The sequence below is a fragment of the Littorina saxatilis genome, linkage group LG9 (genome assembly GCF_037325665.1).
Source record: "Littorina saxatilis isolate snail1 linkage group LG9, US_GU_Lsax_2.0, whole genome shotgun sequence".
NCBI classification, from domain to species: domain Eukaryota; kingdom Metazoa; phylum Mollusca; class Gastropoda; order Littorinimorpha; family Littorinidae; genus Littorina; species Littorina saxatilis.
Window position 1 is genome coordinate 18,185,040 of NC_090253.1, and position 23,475 is coordinate 18,208,514.

A 23,475-nucleotide genomic window follows, 5' to 3' on the forward strand; every position below is an offset into this window, starting at 1 on the left:
GTGTGTGCGTGCGTGCATGTGTGTGTGAGGAATGGGAACATGTGTCTGTGTGCGTTTTACCAAGGACCCAGCTGTCTGCATTATCCTCCCCCGTCTTTTATCCCATCCTCCCACCCCCACCCCCGCCCCTCCCCCCAGGAGAAAGGTTCCGTATTACTCTAGCTTACTCCATTACACATGTCCTATGTATATAGAGCGCTTACTTCCCTTTGGTGATTTGATCTCGAAACCTTTGTTGTGTCTCAGGTGGCATAATCACCAGAGCCGATTTGGAGAACTACCAAGTTGACGTCACGGAGCCCATTGCCTTTAACATGACGTCACAGGGTATGACGGTGCTGTCCATGCCTCCACCTGGCAGCGGGGTCGTTCTGCAGTATATCCTCAATATACTCGCAGGTAGGTTTCCTTGAATGATAATTATGTAGATTGCACAGGTAAAAGATCACGCATGCACACACACACACACACAATCAACAAAATGATAAGCTGCATTTGTCTCTCGAGTTCAGTCAGTGAGGGTCATTCTGGGATATACAATACAATACAATACATAACAATACAATACAATACAATACAATAATACTTTATTATCTCAAAAGAGACATTATTATAGAAAATAAAATGATAATGTTAAAGTCATTCGTTTCTATGTAAACGATTCAGCTCACCATCTGTCTTTTCGGATGAGACGAAAAACCGAGGTCCCTTCGTGTACACTACATTGGGGTGTGCACGTTAAAGATCCCACGATTGACAAAAGGGTCTTTCTTGGCAAAATTGTATAGGCATAGATAAAAAAAAAATGTCCACCAAAACACCCGTGTGACTTGGAATAATAGGCCGTGAAAAGTAGGATATGCGCCAAAATGGCTGCGATCTGCTGGTCGATGTGAATGCGTGATGTATTGTGTAAAAAATTCCATCTCACACGGCATAAATAGATCCCTGCGCCTTGAGTCCGAGTCTGGAGATACGCGCGCGATATAAGACTTCATATATATATATATATATAACCATCTCAGATCTCTCTAGGCTTTTACAAGGGATAAGACCATCCCTCTATTTGGACACGTAGCAAAAATGAACGGCCTGGGTGCAGTCTGCGCAGAGTGAGACTAGTTTAGACATGAGTTTTGAAAAAGTCACTTGTAAGAATCTTTGCTGTTTCTTGTGTATGACTGTGTTCGTAAGTGTTGGTTAGAGTGCCTTGGAGAATGATGAGCATATAAGCTTGCGGCGGTCGTCCTTTTTTGAGGATGAAAGTCGCTTGTTCATTTCAATGCTTTCTTATTCTTTGAGGTGCCAGGAGAAAGGTTCCGTATAACTCTCGCTTACTCCATTACACATGTCGTATGCATAAATAGCGCTTACTTCCCTTTGGTTATTTGAAAGTCCCTTGTGGCAATCTGCGAAATTAATTCATTCAAAAACAAACATGAAACTCTGGATGAGGGTGTGAATGAACGTACAGCTATGTTTTTACTTGGTAGAAAAAAAAAGACTGTCCTAAATAGCACCTGAGATTTCAAGCTGACAATTTGCCAACGTATCTACGACCATATCCTATGAATGTTTGAGTAAGAAATGCGTTGCCGCTTTTGTCGATCAGGTTATAATTTCACAGCGAGTAGTATATCCAAGGAGAATGCTGTACTGACCTACCACCGTATAACAGAGGCCATGAAGTTTGCCTACGCCAAGCGAACGGAGCTGGGAGATGCTAGCTTTTTAAACCTTACAGAGGTGAGTTTCTTAAGACCTTACACAGGTAAGTGCATGTGTGCAGGGTGTGGTTATCGATGCAATGATGCTTTTGTTAATGATGACTGAAAGTTAAATTCTCTCCATGTTATGCAAATTAAGTTGCCTGTGTAGATAATACCAAGACAGCACTGTCTCGGTCGACGTGTTTTGGTTAGCCAGGACTCGGTCTCAGTGAATACTTTCCAATCTTGATGTTTTTGCCGACAGATTGGCTGAATGTGTTGATATTGCTTTTCCAGACTTGTTTCTTTTTTGAATACCAAGACGTATACTGTCCACAAATTCAAAATGCCGTTTAAAAGAGCACATGTATAACATGTACTTCTTGTGATCGGTTTTTACGGCATTGTAAAACCAAAATTTATAAAGGAACGACGAATAAAACTACTGTTTACACCAATAAATGTTAAAGATACATATTGTGTTAGAAATATTATCAATATCAGCACTAGCACAAGACTACACACCTTCGAGATTGGCGAATAGAGATTCTGTTGGCCTTTTTCAGCTTTTAACCAACATGACGTCACCAGAAGTAGGCCAGGAGATTCGCGCCATGATCAATGACGCCATGACGCAAGACACTGCTTATTACGGACCCACGTTCTATGACGTGGTCAAACCTGGCACCTCCCACTTTTCTTTAATGGACGGTGAAGGCAGCGTTGTTTCTGTGACCAGTACCATCAATACATAGTGAGTTTCAACGCTAGCATTTACCTTGTGTAAGCGATTGACGGGCGCAGTGGCGAGGTGGTAAGACGTCGGCCTCCTAATATCCTAATCGGGAGGTCGTGAGTTCGAATCCCGGTGCCTGCCGCCTGGTGGGTTAAGAGTGGAGATTTTTCCGATCTCCCAGGTCAACTTGTGTGCAGACCTGCTAGTGACTTAACCCCCTTCGCGTGTACACGCAAGCAGAAGACCAAATGCGCACGGAAAAGATCATGTAATCCATGTCAAGAGTTCGGTGGGTTAAATAGAAACACGAAAATACCCAGCATGCCTACTCAACGAAAGTGGAGTGAGCTGACTATGCTCTCAGAGTGTGGGAAGGTCGGGTGGAAGAAAAAGGATATATAGTACAGGCAGATCGAGGAGCATACAATTAAGACACCGAAGACAGAGGTTGCTTTAACTTATTTTTTATTGAAGGAAATGTAACTAAAAATAACCACTCAGGTAGCTTATCTAAATCAGAAATAATCCAAAACAGTTTAGCTAAATCTGGTAGCAACCAGAGACAATGCTATAAGTTATAATTTAGAACCAAAAACAGAACTCTATTATAAACCAGAATTTCTGGTGTAAAACCAGAAATAGTGTTAAAAAAGGTGATTATTCTGGTAGCAACCAGAAATAGAAATTATGAATGTAAGACTAGAATTTTCTGGTGCAAACCCGAAAGCAGTGTAATTAAAAAGGCACTAAAAGAAAAGGAAAGAAAATACAATTATAAACAACATGCCTTCTAAGTCATACATGACATAATACAAAGCACAAACCAATGAATGTAACATTGTACAAAATAATCATGACAAATATAGACAAGTAACAATACAGCCAAAATCCTGCAGACACAGCATTCTCTGAAAGAGAATCCACAGTGAGTTAAACAACTCCACAACAGCTAATGTCAAGGGAAGTAACCAACATCTTCCCTTAGGCCTAAGCCTTGCGTAGGAAAATGCTTTACCAACTGCATGAACCGCAACTGCAAAATAATAGTTATTATTAAGCATGTTCATCACCATGAATACACATCTTCATCGAGTTGAATAACAACGACAAGAATAAGAAAGATAACTCCGGCATGGGGTAAGCGCGCGCTCCCATGCTTCAAAATGAAGCGTTAGACAACAGTCTATTACTTTACAGGGAAGCGTGACTAAATCATAACGCTTTATATTAAAAGTCTGTTATGCACCTATGCGACTCCACAAAATGTTAGGTTTTTATCAGTCGCAAACCTCTTCTGTAGGCAAACACATTTTAAGTGCAAGCGCAACTGCACACAATGTTCAGTTTTATCAGTCGCAAAGTTCTTCTGCAGGCAACCGCCTTTAAAGTGCAACATGGGAATTAATAGTTAAAAATGTGCATCAGCCTGTAGACAGTATCTTCCTTTTGTCTGAGGTCTTAACTCAGACGATCACTATCATTCTCATGCCTGAATTAGTACAAAGGAATGACAATCACACTTCACGAGACTATGTACAGGTAAAAAGGTAATACAAATGAAGACTAGCAAAATATCAATGTATGAAAATGCATGTGAGTGACACAGGAAAGAATACATAACATGACAGTGGCTGACACAAAGCCTGACAAAGGACAGGGAGAGAGAGAATCAGGCTAACACATTTAGTCTGAATAACAACCAACACCCAGGTTGCTTTAGGTATGAACAAGTAGTTAACTATATAGCTTCATATGTTATCCGGCAATGGCTGTTGATTGAATAAATTCTTAACTGGGAAAATGAGCAGGGAAGGTAAGCCATGTGCATGTGTACAAGTTATGCTTAGGTGTTTTCCCCAAACTGAAATGGCGGGGAAAAGGGACATACCGAACAGAGGAAGAGGGGGGCGCTCTGACATGGGCAGAGCTTCGGCACGTTCACGGCAACAACACGATAGGAGCACCACACAGCTCGCTCAGTGTCACTGATCGCGTTTGCTGATCTATGAAATGAAATGGGGGTCCTTAACGTCCTCACAGGAAATTTTCCTTTTAGGGACATGAGTTGGTGATACGCTAAAATTGCTGATCTAGCCTAATGTTCACCTTTTTAAAGACAGTGGTCACTCCGACTCCCTGTGGCGATAAGCCAATAGGGAGGCTACCCGGTCTAAGCCAACGGGGGGTGTTGTACTTAAAATTCCTGCCCAATGATAGGGATCGTTAAAGATGCAGAGAGCCCTGTCTGTGCTACACACAGAATAAGGCTTATTACAAGCAGTTACAAAGCTGATAAATAATACTCAAATACCAGCTAAACGGGGAAAGTTATGGGATCCTACCACCTAAATCTGGGATAAGATAGATTAGAAATGAATCCGGTTAAGAGTCTACGTACTCTACGATAGTAAACACACTTCTTCGACCGGTTTAAAACAATAAAGTACAGTGCACAACGACAACCAGGTATTATTTAGTCACTCATTAGGCACTGATGGTTAGAGGTTACTCTGCTGCTTCTCACCATTTTAAGTTTGGGATTTCCTAGCACAAAGGGCAATATTTAAAGGTAAACCTAATGTAACTAACACACACCCACACATCGAATGCCAAGGATAGACAGGGGAGGCAACTGGGTCGGGCAGGAGATAACACACACAAAGAGACTGGGTACGCCACTGGGCTACAAGAGTATAGTGTGGGGAACCCATATGGGCAAACGAGCTCACACGTAACCAGAACGTTCTGGAACGCTGAAGAAGAAGAAGCAGTACGCGATCATGTACACCGCGACGGATATGTCCAGGCTTTTCACACGTGAGAAGAACATCGTCCACTTGGACACATACACACTGGGGCACACAGAATGCTATCATAACTTTAAGAATGTTGCGTGTTGATTTCTTTGATTGTTTTGCGGATTGGTGGGTTTTTTTTAAGGAGGGGGGGGGGGGCGGCGTTGAGAAGAACCATCGTTCAAGTTTTATTTGCCTTGAATATCAAAAAAAAATATCTTGGTTTTGCTGGAATTTTTTCTGTTTCGGGTGAACAGTTTTATTTTGACATGGATATAACAAATATTATCGTGATGCTGTTGTTTTCTTCTTCTAGTTTTCGGGTCCACACTTTTATTTGCCACGAATATAACAAATATCATCTTGGTGTTGTTGTTGTTAGTGAGGTTTTTCTTTCTTCAGTTTCATCCACAGGTTGATTTGCCATGAATATACCAAATATCATCTTGATGTTGTTGTTGTTGTTGTTGTTGTTGTTGTTGTTGTTGTTGTTGTTGTTGTTGTTTTTATTTCTCAGTTTCGGGTCCACAGTTTTATTTACCATAAATATAACAAATATCACCATACTGTTTTCTTCTCTCAGTTTTGGGTCGACAGTGATAGGCAATATGACCGGCATCGTGTTCAACAACGAGATGGACGACTTCTCCACCCCAAACCTCACCAACAGTTTCGGCGTCCCTGCCAGCGAGGCCAACTTCATCAGGCCGGGCAAGAGGCCCCTGTCCTCCATGTCGCCCTGTGTCTTCGTCGACACTGAGACCGGCGACGCGGAGCTCGTGGTTGGCGCTGCTGGTGGAACTATGATTACCACAGCAACGGCCTTGGTAAGTCCCACCGGCACCACCAAGTGTTGGCGCGTTTCGTTGGGTTTGTTTGTGTGTGTGTGTGTGGGGGGGGTTGTGTGTGTGTGTGGGGGGGGGGTTGTGTGTGTGTGGGGGGGGGGTGTGTGTGTAGGGGGATTGTGTGTGTGGGGGGGTTGTGTGTATGTGTGGGGGGTTGTGTGTGTGGGGGGGGGGTGTGTGTGTGTGTGGGGGGGTTGTATGTGTGTGTGTGTGGGGGGTTGTGTTTGTGTGTGTGGGGGGTGTGTGTGTGGGGGGGGTTGTATGTGTGTGGGGGGTTGTGTGTGTGGGGGGTTGTGTGTGTGTGGGGGGGGGTTGTGTGTGTGGGGGGGTTGTGTGTGTGTGGGGGGTTGTGTGTGTGGGGCCGTTGTGTGTGTGTGGGGGGTTGTGTGTGTGTGGGGGGGTTGTGTGTGTGGGGGGGGTTGTGTGTGTGTGTGTGTTTGGGTAGGGGGTTGTGTGGTGTGGTGTGGTGTGTTTTGTTGTGTGTTACAGGAGGACTGCCAAAACTCGGCAAAAGTAAGTGTTGTATCTAAAAGCTTCATTAAACGCCGTAAAATAGGCAAAGAAAGAGTACTCTTTGTGAGTTCTTTCCTCTGAATTACGTCCATCGTGACGAGGTTTCTAGGTTGCGGCGTCATAGAGGGCGCACGCGGTGGTGCCACAAGGCGGCGCTTCTGGTCTACTTTCTGTTTCCTACACAGGAATTTGCGTCGTGTGTGTCTAACTTAAGGTGCAGAGGGTTCCATCGATTCTTTAAAATCCGTCAAATTCGCCAGATCCGCCCCCCCCCCCTTCCCACCCTAAACGGTCAGATCAATAGTAATCCTTTAACTCGGAGCACTGTTCTAATTTCCGTGTTCAAGGGGCATAGCTATATGACGGAATGTTGATGGAGAAAGTTAACTTGGGATACTGTTCTTGAATTTTACCTCTTTAGGTGCACCATGCACTCCAGTGGGCTTAGCGTCTTCTGTTTCTTTCCCCTATAGGTGGCGATGAACACACTGTGGTTCAACATGACGGTGGCAGCAGCGGTGGACGCCCCCAGGTTTCACCACCAGCTATTGCCCAAGGAACTCAAGGTGGAGGACGGCTTGCCGCAGGTACGTTGACTTGAGTGTGTTAGAGAGGGGAAGGAGCTGAGTGATCTGTTCTTGTGGCTGTCTTGGCGTTCGCCTGGCTGTCTATTTGACATCGCCTGTGTGTTCGTGCTTGTGTGGTTGTGTGTGTGTGTGTCTCTCTCTCTCTCTCTCTCTCTCTCTCTCTCTCTCTCTCTCTCTCTCTCTCTCTCGCCTGTGTGGTTGTGTGTGTGTGTGTGTGTGTGTGTGTGGGTGGGTGGGTGCACCGTGTGTGTGTGTGTGTGTGTGTGTGTGTCTCTCTCTCTCTCTCTCTCTCTCTCTCTCTCTCTCTCTCTCTCTCTCTCTCTCTCTCTCTCTCTCTCTCTCTCTTGGCTGTGTGTTTGTGTTTGTTGGGTTATGTGTGTGTGTGTGTGTGTGTGTGTATTTGTGTGTGTGTGTGTGTGTGTGTGTGTCTCTCTCTCTCTCTCTCTCTCTCTCTCTCTCTCTCTCTCTCTCTCTCTCTCACCAAGGTGTTGGCGATGAGAGGGCGTTCCTAACAGCATTTAAAGAAACACTTATTTCATCCTATAAGCAAACCTGGCTTGACAATGTACAAGGAAGTGAACGTTTCTCTCTGTACAGAACCTTCAAATCAACCCTAACATTATCCAACTATTTAAGTGATTTGAAACATATTAAAGCTAGAAATGTTCTGATTAGACTTAGATTGGGAGTATCTCCTCTGAAAGTGCATGGAATAGCGCTTTAATTTAAATGCAACCTCCGCTGATTTATCTTGTCCATTTTGTTGTGGCAGTGTTGAAGATGAAGTCCACTTTGTTTTAATATGCCCTAAATATGCTGAGTTAAGAGAATATTATATTCCACGAAAATACACTAGAATCCCATCATTGTTTAAATTAACCATGCTGTTTTCAAACACTAGTAAGCCGCTATTGCTACGTTTTTCTACATTTGTCATGAAGGCGCTTTCCATTCGTAATCCATAATCCGTAAACGAAACAGGGGGATACTAGTAGGATGTTCTTGTTTTTGTTCACTATGTGCATTTGTATGCTGGTGCTTGAGATGTGCTCATCTCCATGAAAAGGGCCCAAGGCCTACTCATTAAAACATTCAGACTTCAGACTTCAGACTTCTCTCTCTCTCTCTCTCTCTCTCTCTCTCTCTCTCTCTCTCTCTCTCTCTCTCTCTCTCTCTCTCTCTCTCTCTCTCTCTCTCTCTCTCTCTCTCTCTCTCTCTCTCTCTCTCTCTCTGCGTACGTGCGTGCGTACGTACGTGCGTGCGTTCGTCCTTGCGTGTGTGTTTGTGTGCGTGTGTTTTCGTAAAATAAGCTTTGTTGTTCGTGTATAGTTAGCTCTTTCTTCAAGCAAACATAGAGTGTATGTTCGTATCTTTTTATATTTAGTCAAGTTTTGACTAAATATTTTAACATCGAGGGGGAATCGAAACGAGGGTCGTGGTGTATGTGTGTCTGTGCGTCTGTGTGTGTGTGTGTGTGTAGAGCGATTCAGACTAAACTACTGGACCGATCTTTATGAAATTTGACATGAGAGTTCCTGGGTATGAAATCCCCGAACGTTTTTTTCATTTTTTTGATAAATGTCTTTGATGACGTCATATCCGGCTTTTCGTGAAAGTTGAGGCGGCACTGTCACGCCCTCATTTTTCAACCAAATTGGTTGAAATTTTGGTCAAGTAATCTTCGACGAAGCCCGGGGTTCGGTATTGCATTTCAGCTTGGTGGCTTAAAAATTAATTAATGACTTTGGTCATTAAAAATGAAAATTGTAAAAAAAAAAAAATATTTATAAAACGATCCAAATTTACGTTTATCTTATTCTCCATCATTTGCTGATTCCAAAAACATATAAATATGTTATATTCGGATTAAAAACAAGCTCTGAAAATTAAATATATAAAAATTATTATCAAAATTAAATTGTCCAAATCAATTTAAAAACACTTTCATCTTATTCCTTGTCGGTTCCTGATTCCAAAAACATATAGATATGATATGTTTGGATTAAAAACACGCTCAGAAAGTTAAAACAAAGAGAGGTACAGAAAAGCGTGCTATCCTTCTTAGCGCAACTACTACCCCGCTCTTCTTGTCAATTTCACTGCCTTTGCCATGAGCGGTGGACTGACGATGCTACGAGTATACGGTCTTGCTGAAAAATGGCAGCTACTTGACTAAATATTGTATTTTCGCCTTACGCGACTTGTTGTTTGATCCGTCCGTGCGTGTGTGTTTGTGTGCGTGTGTTTTCGTAAAATAAGCTTTGTTGTTCGTGTATAGTTAGCTCTTTCTTCAAGCAAACATAGAGTGTATGTTTGTATCTTTTTGTTTGATCCGTCCGTGCGTGTGTGTTTGTGTGCGTGTGTTTTTTCGTAAAATAAGCTTTGTTGTTCGTGTATAGTTAGCTCTTTCTTCAAGCAAACATAGAGTGTATGTTTGTATCTTTTTGTTTGATCCGTCCGTGGGTGTGTGTTTGTGTGCGTGTGTTTTCGCAAAATAAGCTTTGTTGTTCGTGTATAGTTAGCTCTTTCTTCAGCAAACATACACTCTGTTTTGCTTGTATCGTTTTGTTTGATCCCTGCTTCTTTCTTTCAGTAAACGCTTTGTTATTATCCTTGTGTCCTACATTTTATCTTAATGTTTTTCAGTATATCGTGGACGGTTTAAAGGCGAAGGGCCACGAGATTGGAAAGATGGGCAAGTCAGTGGTAACAGCGATACACAGGACAATGGACAACATGTTGGAAGCTGCCTCGGATTATAGAAAAGGGGGCGAACCCGATGGATTTTAATGTCAAATTATGCTTTAAGTCCTTTTTTCATTTAATTGCTAATTTTAGTCTTTTTCATATTTTTTTCATTTCTATTTTATATTCCATTTTGTCCTTTTTATATTTAGTCAAGTTTTGTTATTAGATTTTGTAAGACCGTTCTTTTTCGTTGTGTGACTTTCGTGTGTTCTTTTTGTATGTGATTAGATAGATATGTTCTCTCATCTGTCTCTGGCTGGCTGGCTGGCTGGCTGGCTCTCTCTCTCTCTCTCTCTCTCTCTCTCTCGCTCTCTCTCTCTCTATATATATTTTTAGTTATTGGGTGCTTGTGTGTGTGTGTGTGTGTTTAGTGTGTGTGTGTGTGTGTGTGCGTGTGTGTGTGTGTGTGTGTGTGTGTGTGTGTGTGTGTGTGTGTGTGTGTGTGTGTGTGAGTTTGCGTGTTTGTGTTTGCGTGTTTGTGTGTGTGTGTTTGTGTGTGTGTGTGTGTGTGTGTTTTCGTGTGTGTGTGTGTGTGTGTGTGTGTGTGTGTGTGTGTGTGGACAAAACAAAAGATCACGACGAGCATGTTTCATCAATCCGCTACACTAATTTTGCATGTCATAATAATTGTGAAGATTTGTGTAACATACATAACATTTATCCGACAATCTGTTTTGAGTGAGAAGAAGCACATTCCATCACTTCTCAATCGATTAGCCATTCATTAACCAGCCATAGCTACAAATATAACCATAGTTTTGAATCGCACATCTGAATAAATTCTCTTTGACTCTGTCTATCTGTCTGTCTGTCTGTCTGTCTGCCTGCCTGTCTCTCTCTCTCTCTCTCTCTCTCTCTCTCTCTCTCTCTCTCTCTCTCTCTCTCTCTCTCTCTCTCTCTCTCTCTCTCTCTCTCTGTCTTTTTGTATTTGTTTGTTGTTTGTTTTTGTTTTGTTTTGTTATTTTAACATTTATTAAACGTATTATCATTAGATTAGTCCCTACCATGGGCGAGGGCTGGATGTAAAAAAAGCACCTGTTTGCATATCTATATACCATTAACCTCGTTAAAAAAGAATTTGTCTTGTCTTGTTTTCTCTCTCTCTCTCTCTCTCTCTCTCTCTCTCTCTCTCTCTCTCTCTCTCTCTCTCTCTCTCTCTCTCTCTCTCTCTCTCTCTCTCTCTCTCTCTCTCTCTCTCTCTCTCTCTCTCTCTCTCTCTCTCTCTCTCTCTCAACCGAGTTTCTTTCTTATTCTTTCTTATATGATCCAGTTTACAATAAAGGATGTTACAATTGTGTGTGAAATTAAACAAATTGAAATTAGGTTTCTTGTGTTTAGTCTAGTTATTGCATGAAAGAGCGTATTGCTATAACTACATGCAGGGCTTACTCAAAAGTGCCTTCTTCTGCTATTTCGCGAGCATATGTGTCTGTTTCTGTCAATTTGTCTGTCTGTCTGTCTGCCTGTTAGTGTGTGTGACTGCGCGTTTGTGTCATGTTTTTGTTTGTCAAGCAAAAGGGAAATTCCCATTTCACAAGGTTGAATGTGTCACCATGCCAAGTAAAATTAAATACGTGTTCACGCCTCAGTGATTGCCAGCGTTATGCCATTCTGTTTGTGTTTGCGTGAATAATGAATGAAAACAGTTCCGCTTGGCACAGAACCAATGACGTTATTCTTGTTCGCATTCGGGGCCATACACACACTGGTGTGCGTCTAGATTAAGACCAGAAAAGATTATCTGAGTAAGGGTAAATGTGGGTTGTTTTTTTTAATGTAAATGTGGTGTCTTTTTCTACATGCACATTCTCCGCTCTTTTGAATACAAAAAATATAGAATAAATGATGAACAAGATCACGTCAGCACCAATTCAATCGCTCACTGCAACAGAAAACAAGTCGCGTAAGGCGAAATTACTACATTTAATCAAGCCAGTTTAGCGCGGTAGTGGTTGCGCTGAGCTGCATAGCACGCTTTTCTGTATCTGTCTTCGTTTTAACTTTCTGAGCGTGTTTTAATCCAAACATATCAGATCTATATGTTTTTGGAATCAGGAACCGACAAGGAATAAGGGGAATAAGGTGAAATTGTTTTTAATTCGATTTCGGAAATTTAATTTTAATCATAATTTTTATATTGTTAATTTTCAGAGCTTGTCTTTAATCCGAATATAACATATTTATATGTTTTTGGAATCAGAAAATGATGAAAAATAAGGTGAACGTAATTTTGGATCGTTTTATAAAAATATAATTTTAATTACAATTTTCAGATTTTTAATGACAAAAGTCATTAATTAATTTTTAAGCCTCCAAACTGAAATGCAATACCAAAGTCCGGCCTTTGTCGAAGATTGCTGGGCCAAAATTTCAATCAATTTGATTGAAAAATGAGGGTGTGACAGTGCCGCCTCAACTTTTACAAAAATCCGGATATGACGTCATCAAAGACATTTATCGAAAAAAATGAAATATGTGTGTGGGGATATCGTGCCCAGAAACTCTCATGTAAAATGTCATAAAGATCGGTCCAGTAGTTTACTCTGAATCGCTCTACACACACACACACACACACACACACACACACACACACACACACACACACACACACACACACCACGACCCTCGTCTCGATTCCCCCTCTATATGTTAAAACATTTAGTCAAGTTTTGACTAAATGTAAAAACGAGTCGCAGTTTTAAAATTGCAAAAATAGTTTAAGTATCATTCTGTTCGTGTGCCGCAATATAAAACCGTCTGGTTGACGACTGTGAGGGGCAACAACGCGTCTTTTGGTTCATATGTGTGTGCTCTGTCAAACGGACTTTCTGGAAGAACACGCACACGCCAACACACACTTCGTAAGCAATGTGTTTTGAAACCTCAACGTCCCTTTGTGGTAACATGCACCCTCAATTCCCACTTACCCCCACCCGCCCCTTCTCCTCTACACGACCCGCCCTGCTCCCAAACTCTCCCCCTCCCCTCTCACCTTGTCTTCCCTATCTTTAGTGAAGCTAGTGGTACTTATCAAGTTACACATTCTAGATATAAGAACATTGATGCAGAATCGAACAATTCAGGTTTCGCCCACACAATTCATACGCATGAAAAGATAAAACAAGTCGCGTAAGGCGAAAATACAATATTTAGTCAAGTAGCTGTCGAACTCACAGAATGAAACTGAACGCAATGCCATTTTAGTCGTAGCATCGTCAGGCCACCGCTCATGGCAAAGGCAGTGAAATTGACAAGAAGAGCGGGGTAGTAGTTGCACTAAGAAGGATAGCACGCTTTTCTGTACCTCTCTTTGTTTTAACTTTCTGAGCGTGTTTTTAATCCAAACATATCATATCTATATGTTTTTGGAATCAGGAACCGACAAGGAATAAGATGAAAGTGTTTTTAAATTGATTTGGACAATTTAATTTTGATAATAATTTTTATATATTTAATTTTCAGAGCTTGTTTTTAATCCGAATATAACATATTTATATGTTTTTGGAATCAGCAAATGATGGAGAATAAGATAAACGTAAATTTGGATCGTTTTATAAATTGTTATTTTTTTTTTACAATTTTCCGATTTTTAATGACCAAAGTCATTAATTAATTTTTAAGCCACCACGCTGAAATGCAATACCGAACCCCGGGCTTCGTCGAAGATTACTTGACCAAAATTTGAACCAATTTGGTTGAAAAATGAGAGCGTGACAGTGCCGCCTCAACTTTCACGAAAAGCCGGATATGACGTCATCAAAGACATTTATCAAAAAAATGAAAAAAACGTTCGGGGATATCAATCCCAGGAACTCTCATGTAAAATTTCATAAAGATCGGTCCAGTAGTTTGGTCTGAATCGCTCTACACACACACACAGACAGACAGACAGACACACACACACACACACACACACACACACACACACACACATACACCACGACCCTCGTCTCGATTCCCCCCTCTACGTTAAAATATTTAGTCAAAACTTGACTAAATATAATGAGCACTGCAGCTAGATTATGTTAAATTTTATATCGGTACTTGTGTCACAAATGAGAGTATGTTGGTGGAGAAGTATGTGAGGGTGCGGGTACGGATGTGTGTGGTTTTGGTTTATGTGTAGATTTTATGTGTTTATACGTTTCGAGAGTGTGATTTTATGTGATGTTATTTGTGTACACTAGCCAAAAGAAAAAGTTCTGTTTGTCCTGAATTCAGATAATAAAGTTGGACTGAATTGAATTGAATTGAAATTACAGCGAGAAAATGAAACAAAGCAGAAAAAGATACAATTAACGATAATAAAATGTAATACAATTACATTTTAAATTTAAGAAAAGGATACATTTAACAATAATAACAATTAACGATATTCGGAAATAACTAAATGTCCTTTAAAGACCTTAAAAAAAAACACGTGCAAAGGTGAATCAATGTAATAGTACAGCAAGCACGCCATTCCTGAGCAAAACAAAACCACCAAATACAGCAGTTACTCCTAATCCACCTAGAACAAGTAATCGATATCGCTGGTACCGGTGTCACGAACTGAAAACTCTGCCTGAACAATCCTTCTCATTGCGGTCAATGCGCGTGCGCTAACATGGGGAGATTAATGTCGTGAATCGAACAACCTAACCCTAACCCTTACCCTAACCCTTACCCTAATCTTTACCATAACCCTAACCCTAACCCATGGTTCGTTCGGTCAAAGGGTCGAATTTTTAAGTCCAAGATTGGCGCATGCGCATTGACCGCTATGAGAATGATTGTTCAGCAGAGGTTTCAGTTCGTGACACCGGTGCAATTACTTATCGTAAAATATGATAGTTCGTTGAAGCTGTACTAGTGTGCTCTCTAATCCAAAAATGATATCCGCGGCTGGCTTTGAGTGCATATTCACCGGCACACACACACACACACACACACACACACACACACACACACACACACACACACACGGCACACACACACACACACACACTCACACACACACACACACGCACACACGCGCGCTTGTCTACTCACACACACACACACACACACACACACACACTCACTCACACACACACACACACACACACACACGCCCCACATTTGAAAGACCGTTTTATCTGAGGTCGCCGAGGTATGAACTGAGTCAATATGAAGTCGTGAGAGGGATTAGACATAAACAGCTCTTCACAAATCTTCAAATCGCTCTCAGAAAGATGCTACACTGGGAAGAATTACTGATAGATAACCCATATCACTCTCACAGATCCACTGACAGCTCTCACAATGGAATGTGCCATAAGGACTGGTACTACCCGTATACTGAAAAGGGTGCATTCAAAAGTACATCTTGAACACACGGCCAGTATCGTGTAACTGGCCTTGATACGGAACGATCCAAGGGGGGCAATCTCAGTCATCTGAAAGAGGAAAATCCAAACGCAATCCGCTTTGTTCGATTTTATGGGCTTGGACGATAGAGAAAAATAAGAAAAGCAAAAGCTGGAGTCCAGTCTGGACGAAACTGCTATCAAGAACGCAGAATTGAATTTTTCTGAGTTGTTTTTTTTTGCCGTGAGCGCCGTGTCGAGCTAAAACTGAAGTTGCGGCACAATTTCGCTTCTCGCACATCTGATGCTTGTTGACATGCATCAACGAAGGGGCCTCACTCTGGAAGAGTTTCCTGCTCCGATAAACATGGCGCTTACGGCTAAAAACAAAACTCAGAAAAAATCAATTCTGAGTTCTTCATAGCAGTTTCGTCCAGACTGGACTCCAGCTTTTGCTTTTCTTATTTTTCTCTATCGTCCAAGCTCATAAAATCGAACAAGGCGGATTGCGTTTGGATTTCCTTCTTTCAGATGACTGAAATTGCCCCCCTTGGATCGTTCCGTATCAAGGCCAGTTACACGGTACTGGCCGTGTGTTCAAGATGTCAAAAGTATTGCTTTCATGACAGACACGTGGAGGAGGAGGGATTCGTGGATTGTGATAGGACTCCCCAAACCGTGCGTCCCTGTGTGCTATATATGCACTAAAAGAAGAACAAGTCGCGATAAGCGATATAAAAACATTTCTAAGTCAATCTGTAGGCATCAAACTAAACGATCAACTCCAAAAAACCAGTCATCGGCGAGACTACATTCAGATAGTCTCGGCTAACCATACCCGAAGACCGAAACGGGGCACGCTCGTCTCCGCGAAGCATGCGACAATATACTCAACCTGTTTTCTTTAATTCTGAGCGCGTTTTTATACTGAAAATAACATATCCATATATTTTTGAGTTCGGGAGAAGATGCGGAATACAATGCAATATTTGTTTAATCCGTAATTGAAAATTCGTTTTTAATGACACCTTTAATCTAATGTGTAAGCTTCCGAGCTGAAATGCGATCCCAAAGTCTGGACAGAGTCAAAGATTGCTTAACCATAACTAATCTAATTTGGTTGAAAAACGAGGGTGTGAAAGTTTCGCCTTCAATATCACTAAAAGCCGAATATGACGTCATCAAAGAATCGAAAAAAATGAATCAGACTTCTATCAATCAATCAATGAGTCTTATATCGCGCATATTCCGTGGGTACAGTTCTAGGCGCTCTGCAGTGATGCCGTGTGAGATGAAATTTTATACGGCCAGTAGATTGCAGCCATGTCGGCGCATATTTACCTTTCACGGCCTTATTCCAAGTCACACGGGTATGGAAGACAATTATTAACTGTGCCTCAGCAATTTTGCCAGGAAAGACCCTTTTGTCAATCGTGGGATCTTTAACGTGCACACCCAATGTAGTATACACGGGGGGTGGTTCGGACACCGAAGAGAGTCTGCACACAAAGTTGACTCTGTGAAATAAATTTCCGCCGAACCTGGGATCGAACTCGCGCTGACAGCGGCCAACTGAATACAAATCCAGCGCGCTACCAACTGAGCTACATCCCCGCCCCGTCTATTCTAGGGATATCATACCTTGGAACTCTCTCTCTCTCTCACACACACACACACACACACACACACACACACACACACACACACACACCACGACCCTCGTCTCGATTCCCCGTCTATGTTCACACATGTTCAAAACTTGACTAAATGTAAACACGTACTAGAAATGTAAGGGGTGGGTCCTGCGATGCACTAAACCTGAAAACCGCTTTTGACGGGACGCACTACATATCCCCTGTCATGGATGGGTGGGTGTGCTTGGGTGCATGGGTGTGGGTGTGTGTGGTCTCCATAACCATCCGGGTGAACTAAATCCGGCTTGACAAGTAGATTTGGCAAAAATCCGAGACTGATGATAATTATGATCTTTGTCAATATCCTTTAGTGTGTGTGTATATATATGTGTGTGTGTGTATGTGTGTGTGTGTCTGTGTGTATGTGTGTGGTATGTGTGTGTGTGTGTGTGTGTGTGTGTGTGTGTGTGTGTGTGTGTCTATGTCTGTGTGTCTGTGTGTCAGTCTGCGTGTGTGTCTGTGCGAGTTTCTGTTATTGTTTGTACGTAAGGTTGGTTGTTTAAGTGAAATACAACTATCCCAGAGCCCAACAAATATCCAAAATTATACCATGCCACACACACACAAATCCAGAACACCGAGTTACGACCTATACATACATAACAATACACTTCAACAAGTTCCAAAAGGCATTCCAGTTACAAAACCCTGTCTTCGCATATTCAGTACGGGGGGGGGGGGGGGGTTGATTCAGGAATCCGTTTGGAATGATTACATGTGCCGTTAAAAGAGGTTGGTTTTGAGGGCAGATTTACAGGACGGGATTGATTGAGAGTGACGGACACTTAAATTAATTGTGGGCCGCTGTTTCAGACGGGCGGTGCAAAAACAGAGTAAGCACGTTCGCCATTGGACTTTATGTGGATTTCATGGACGCAGAAACCGGCACGGTTGGCCTAGTGGTAAGGCGTCCGCCCAGTGATCGGGAGGTCGTGGGTTCGAACCCGGCCGGGTCATACCTAAGATTTTAAAATTGGCAATCTAGTGGCTGCTCCGCCTGGCGTCTGGCATTATGGGGTTAGTGCTAGGACTGGTTGGTCCGGTGTCAGAATAATGTGATTGGGTGAGACATGAAGCCTGTGCTGCGACTTCTGTCTTGTGTGTGGCGCACGTTATATGTCAAAGCAGCACCGCCCTGATATGGCCCTTCGTGGTCGGCTGGGCGTTAAGCAAACAAACAAACAAAATGGACGCAGAAGATAAGGCTGTCTGAGGAAGAGCGGAGGGTTCAAGTGGGTTTGTACATTTTGAGGAGTTCGGAGAGGTGTGAGGGACCAGAAGACGTCACAGCCCCAAAGCAGAGGCATTTTAACAGACCTTGAATTGGATACGGAAGTATGGGCGATTACAACTGTGACACACTCTTTCCTAATCTACTCCTGCTTCACCTCACCTGCTTTTGACATATCATACACTTGGTGAAGAATACGACACTCTCACGAGTGGGTCACGATCATAGAGATCCGGTCTTTCTGAGGTGCATGTTAGTGTTTTGTCGGCGGACAAGCGTGAAGTGACAAGAAATCGTACGCATGGTGAGACGCAACGCTGTGACTGAATTTGTTCATGTTAATCTTCAGTGTCGTCCCCCCCACCATAAAAATGGAAATAATCGAAGCGGATATGTGTTAGTAGTGACAAGACCAGTGAACTTAATAAGAAGAGAATCTTCAGGAAGAAAAAAGAATAATTGAAGTCAAGATTACGAAAGGATAATCATGTTGTACTAGTGACAAGAACAGTGAACGTAAACTCAAGAGAATCTGGAGGAAGAAAAAAGAATAATTGAAGTCAAGATTACGAAATGATAATTATGTTGCACTAGTGACAAGACCAGTGAACGTAAACACAAGAGAATCTGGAGGAAGAAAAAAGTATAATTAAAGTCAAGATTACGAAAGGATAAGCATGTTGTACTAGTGACAAGACCTGTGAACGTAATCAGAAGAGAATCCGGAGGAAGAAACAAGAATAATTGAAGTCAAGATTAAGGAAGGCTGGGGTAATTGTGGAGACCGCTCTGACAAACTGCCATTAAAGATTTAATCGCATGTGAGCAGGTTTCGCTTGGGGTGAAATCGTGCTGTAGCTGACTTTCTTGGCAAATATAGGAGGATGTTGTCGATTTTCTTTTTAATTCCGTTTGAAGCTGTAAGACGCATGACCGACAGTTGAAAAGAAAAAGAAGAAGGCAAAAAGTTCAATTAAATAAAAGAACAGAACACTCGATGCCAAAAACGTAGATTGGAACTTGATCGAAACACATAACCGATGACCAAATAACAAAAAAAGGTGAACATTTTTGGTACTGAAGCAGATATGATTAATGTACGCGTGTTTAATTAAACTTTCCAACCGTCGCGCTTTGGATATAAAATAAAAATAAAATAAAAATAAAAAATAAAATAAGTTATTCGTTTTTCAGTGAGAGATTGATTCAATCGTGTTAGTTGCTTGAGTTTTTCTGGGTCAAGGAAAGCTATTTTTGGTGAGAGCAAATAAACACGCGTTTGCCCGGCTTTGCACGGGTGTTTTCTTTCAGAAAGCAGAAACAAAAGCTTTCGTTTGTGTTCGTGTATGGCGGCTTGCTGACCGGCACCAATTGACTACTTTGTTTCTCAATAAAGGAGAGAAAGAAAAAAAAATGTGTGAGTTCATTTTGTGCTGAAAAGAACCACTAGACTTGACTAGATAAGCCTTTGGAACTTACTTCCCGCTGGAGCATAAGGCCTTCACTGGCTTCAAGTTTCTATCTCTCAAGGACACGGAGAACAGCGAAAATGGTTTCTTACGGTATGGATGTCGAGGGAAACCCCAGAAAGTAAGTATGCGCTTACGTCGCTTTACATCTCGTTGAGGATAATGATGCATGAATTATTCATGCCGACACATCGGACCATGGCTCATCACACGTCTCTCGCTGTCTTTTTGTTTGTGTGTGCCAGTGTGTGTGTGTGTGTGTGTGTGTGTGTGTGTGTGTGTGTGTGTGTGTGTGTGTGTGTGTGTGTGTATGCGTGCGGGTGTGTGCCAGTGTGTGTGTGCGTGTGTGTCAGTGTGCGTGTGTATGTGTGTGAGTATATGTGTGTGTGTGTGCGTGTGTGTGCGTGTGTGTGTGTGTGTCAGTGTGTGTGTGTGTCAGTGTGAGTGTCTGTCTGTCTGTCCGTCTGTTTTGTGTTTTGTTTGTTATTTTATAATTTACCAAAGGTTTATGAACTAAAATTCATGTGCCTTTGTTAAAGCGGACCCGTTACGTCGCTTTACATCTCGTTAAGAATGCTTTATGAATTATTCATGCAGGGCCGGACTACCGGGGGGGTTATGGGGGTTGCGCAACCCCCCCCCCCCCCCCCCTTAGCCTAAACATGTACCTCACTTATTCAAATTTTTTTTTTTACTATTGTTTATTTTATGCCGTTTCATGCAAGGAGCGACCATTTTCCTATCTCAGAATATGACCTACCCATGACCTGACCTACCCCACAAGGGGCTCTGATCTTGACCCCGCCCCCCTGGACCACCACTTGCAACCCCCCCCCCCCCCCTCCTCTTAGCCTAGTCCGGCCCTGGTTCATGCCGACACGTCGGACCATGGCTCATCACACGTCTCTCACTGTCTTTGTGTGTGTGTGTGTGTGTGTGTGTGTGTGTGTGTGTGTGTGTGTGTGTGTGTGTGTGTGCGTGTGTGTGTGTGTGTGTGTGTGTGTGTGTGTGTGTGCAGAGCGATTCAGAGTAAACTACTGGACCGATCTTTATGAAATTGTACAAGAGAGTTCCTGGGTATGATATCACCAGAAAATTTTTTCATTTTTTGGATAAATGTCTTTGATGACGTCATATCCGGCTTTTTGTAAAAGTTGAGGCGGCACTGTCACACCCTCATTTTTCAATCAAATTGATTGACATTTTGGCCAAGCAATTTTCGACGAAGGCCGGACTTCGGTATTGCATTTCAGTTTGGTGGCTTAAAAATTAATTAATAACTTTTGTCATTAAAAATCTGAAAATTGTAATTAAAATTATTTTTTTACAAAACGATCCAAAATTACATTCATCTTATTCTTCATCATTTTCTGATTCCAAAAACATATAAATATGTTATATTTGGATTAAAAACAAGCTCTGAAAATTAAAAATATAAACATTATAATCAAAATTAAATTTTCGAAATCAATTTAAAAACACTTTTATGTTATTCCTTGTCGGTTCCTGATTCCAAAAACATATAGATATGATATGTTTGGATTAAAAACACGCTCAGAAAGTTAAAACGAAGAGAGGTACAGAAAAGCGTGCTATCCTTCTCAGCGCAACTACTACCCCGCTCTTCTTGTCAATTTCACTGCCTTTGCCACGAGCGGTGGACTGACGATGCTACGAGTATACGGTCTTGCTGAAAAATGGCATTGCGTTCAGTTTCATTCTGTGAGTTCGACAGCTACTTGACTAAATGTTGTATTTTCGCCTTACGCGACTTGTTTGTTTTTGTTTTCATTCAACAGAAAAAACAGCCGAGGAGTAATCATCGCCATATTGGGTGGCGCTGTCATCATTGCTGTCGGGCTCGCTATTGGTCTAGCCATCGGGCTCAGAACACGTGACTCGGACTCTGATTCAACACCAGACAGCGAACAACAAAATGGGAAGATCCCGACAACATCTCACAAGCCGGACTCTGAATCGACATCAGACAGCACAAAACCAAACGGGGAGATCCCGACAACATCTGCCAAGTCTGAGAATGGACGATACCGTTTCGCTTCCGTGGTGGCTGATTCCAAGCTCTGCTCGAAGATCGGAACGTGAGTTGATTACACGGGGAAGGACTCGTTCTGTGGGCTTCAAGTTCAGAATATCATTGGGTTTAGTTTTTCTCAAATTAATTAAATCACACAGTTAATTGTAATTCATATCTAGCACGTACGATATTTCTGTTTCCCAGAATTTAGGTTTGTTCATGAACAATCGCTTTGTGCATCAACATAAACGCTTTTCTTTCAAACTGCCTCCAAAGTGTCCATTTATTTCATTTTGTTTTTCAGTGAAGTGATGGCGCGTCACCAAGGCAACGTGGTGGACGCTACGGTTGCCACGGTAATCTGCAATGGCGTCCTGAATGCTCACAGCGCCGGTATAGGGGGAGGCGCCCTCTTCGTTTTCTACAACAGGTTTGTTTGTTTGTTTGTTTGTTTTGTTTGTTTGTTTGTTTGTTTGCTTAACGCCCAGTCCACCACGAAGGGTTATATCAGGGCGGTGCTGCTTTGACATTTAACGTGCGCCACACACAAGACAGAAGTCGCAGCACAGGCTTCATGTCTCACCCAGTCACATTATTCTGACACCGGACCAACCAGTCCTAGCACTAACCCCATAATGCCAGACGCCAGGTGGAGCAGCCACTAGATTGCCAATTTTAAAGTCTTGGTATGACCCGGCCGGGGTTCGAACCCACGACCTCCCGCTCACTGGGCGGACGCCTTACTACTAGGCCACTGTCTACAACAGGTGGGCTTTGTTAAAGCTGTGGTCTATTTAATTTATGACTTTCCGGGGCTACGAAGTTGAAAATTTGGGACAAAATCATGTACAGATTTCTGTACAGCAAACACTACCCGAAACCCCACCTATACGGCGTGTATGACCTTGAGAGCTTCAGTCAACGCTTGAATTTTGCAGTGGTAACATCCGGTTTGCTCTCGCAGAGCTGAGCATATTTGTCAAGAAGGATCGAGCAGAAAAAATAAACGACTTGGCAGGAATTCGAACTCAAGGCCTCGGGGCCTCGAAATGTCGGGGCCGATGTCTTAACCGCTAGGCCACTTCACCAGTGTTGTCAAAGATACAAAATTGATAATTGTATATCATTCTACGCTTGAATTACCATTCATGCGTTGCAAAAACGTAAAAATTGACATTAAAATTTGCCTTTATTTGCAAACATGTTTTACGGAATCGCAGTACATGTTTACACCGTCATGCTACACGACATTCGCGCCATGCAAATAGCTGCGATATCTCTATTTACAACATGCAAGAAAATGACAAGAACAGTAATTGAATCTCTCCAAAGCTCTGTGCAGTTGAAACCAGACATCTAAGAAATAGTTATACATGTATTCACTTCTGAACAATGGGCGGATAGAGATATAAATCATGCTGCTTCAAGAATAACATAACATGAATTCATATCAATGTTTTTCCTTCTTTTTCTCAATTGGCGCAGTAGCCTAGTGGTTAGGACATGAGATAGAAGTCTCGAGGTCGAGAGGTCTAAAGTTCGAATCTTCGCCGGGGCGTTTATTTTTTCCCCTTGATCTCTCTTGAAGATAAAATATGATCAGTATTGAGAGAGCAAACCGGATGTTATCCCTGCAAAATTCAAGCGTTGACTGAAGCTCTCAAGGTCATACACGCCGTATTGGTGGGTTTTCGGGTGGCGTTTGCTGTACATGATTGTATCCCTATTTTTCAACCTCGTAGCCCCGGAAAGTCATAAATAGACAACAGCTTTAAGCATAGTGTTT

At 42.2% G+C, this 23,475-nt stretch overlaps 1 protein-coding gene and 1 long non-coding RNA gene across 4 annotated transcripts in view; both read left to right on the forward strand.

Moving 5' to 3' along the window:
* LOC138975465 (glutathione hydrolase 1 proenzyme-like) overlaps positions 1–11,510 on the forward strand; it is a 29,351-nt gene extending 17,841 nt beyond the window's left edge. Inside the window, exons 7-12 of the mRNA XM_070348151.1 lie at positions 247–399; positions 1,613–1,746; positions 2,276–2,463; positions 5,824–6,067; positions 7,072–7,185; positions 9,832–11,510. Coding sequence (XP_070204252.1) covers positions 247–399; positions 1,613–1,746; positions 2,276–2,463; positions 5,824–6,067; positions 7,072–7,185; positions 9,832–9,975 — 977 coding nt within the window. The 3' untranslated portion in view covers positions 9,976–11,510. The remainder of the gene's footprint in view (positions 1–246; positions 400–1,612; positions 1,747–2,275; positions 2,464–5,823; positions 6,068–7,071; positions 7,186–9,831) is intronic.
* Positions 11,511–17,698: 6,188 nt separating this feature from the next.
* Positions 17,699–22,421, forward strand: LOC138975466 (uncharacterized). 3 transcript variants are annotated; one of them, XR_011458653.1, is made up of 4 exons: positions 17,699–19,246; positions 19,497–19,775; positions 21,454–21,753; positions 21,994–22,421. It is a non-coding gene; the product is annotated as an uncharacterized lncRNA (long non-coding RNA). The 3 variants fall into 3 exon arrangements; XR_011458655.1 differs by having other exon boundaries at positions 17,699–18,828; positions 21,994–22,420; XR_011458654.1 differs by having other exon boundaries at positions 17,701–18,489; positions 21,994–22,419.
* Positions 22,422–23,475: the final 1,054 nt, after the last annotated feature.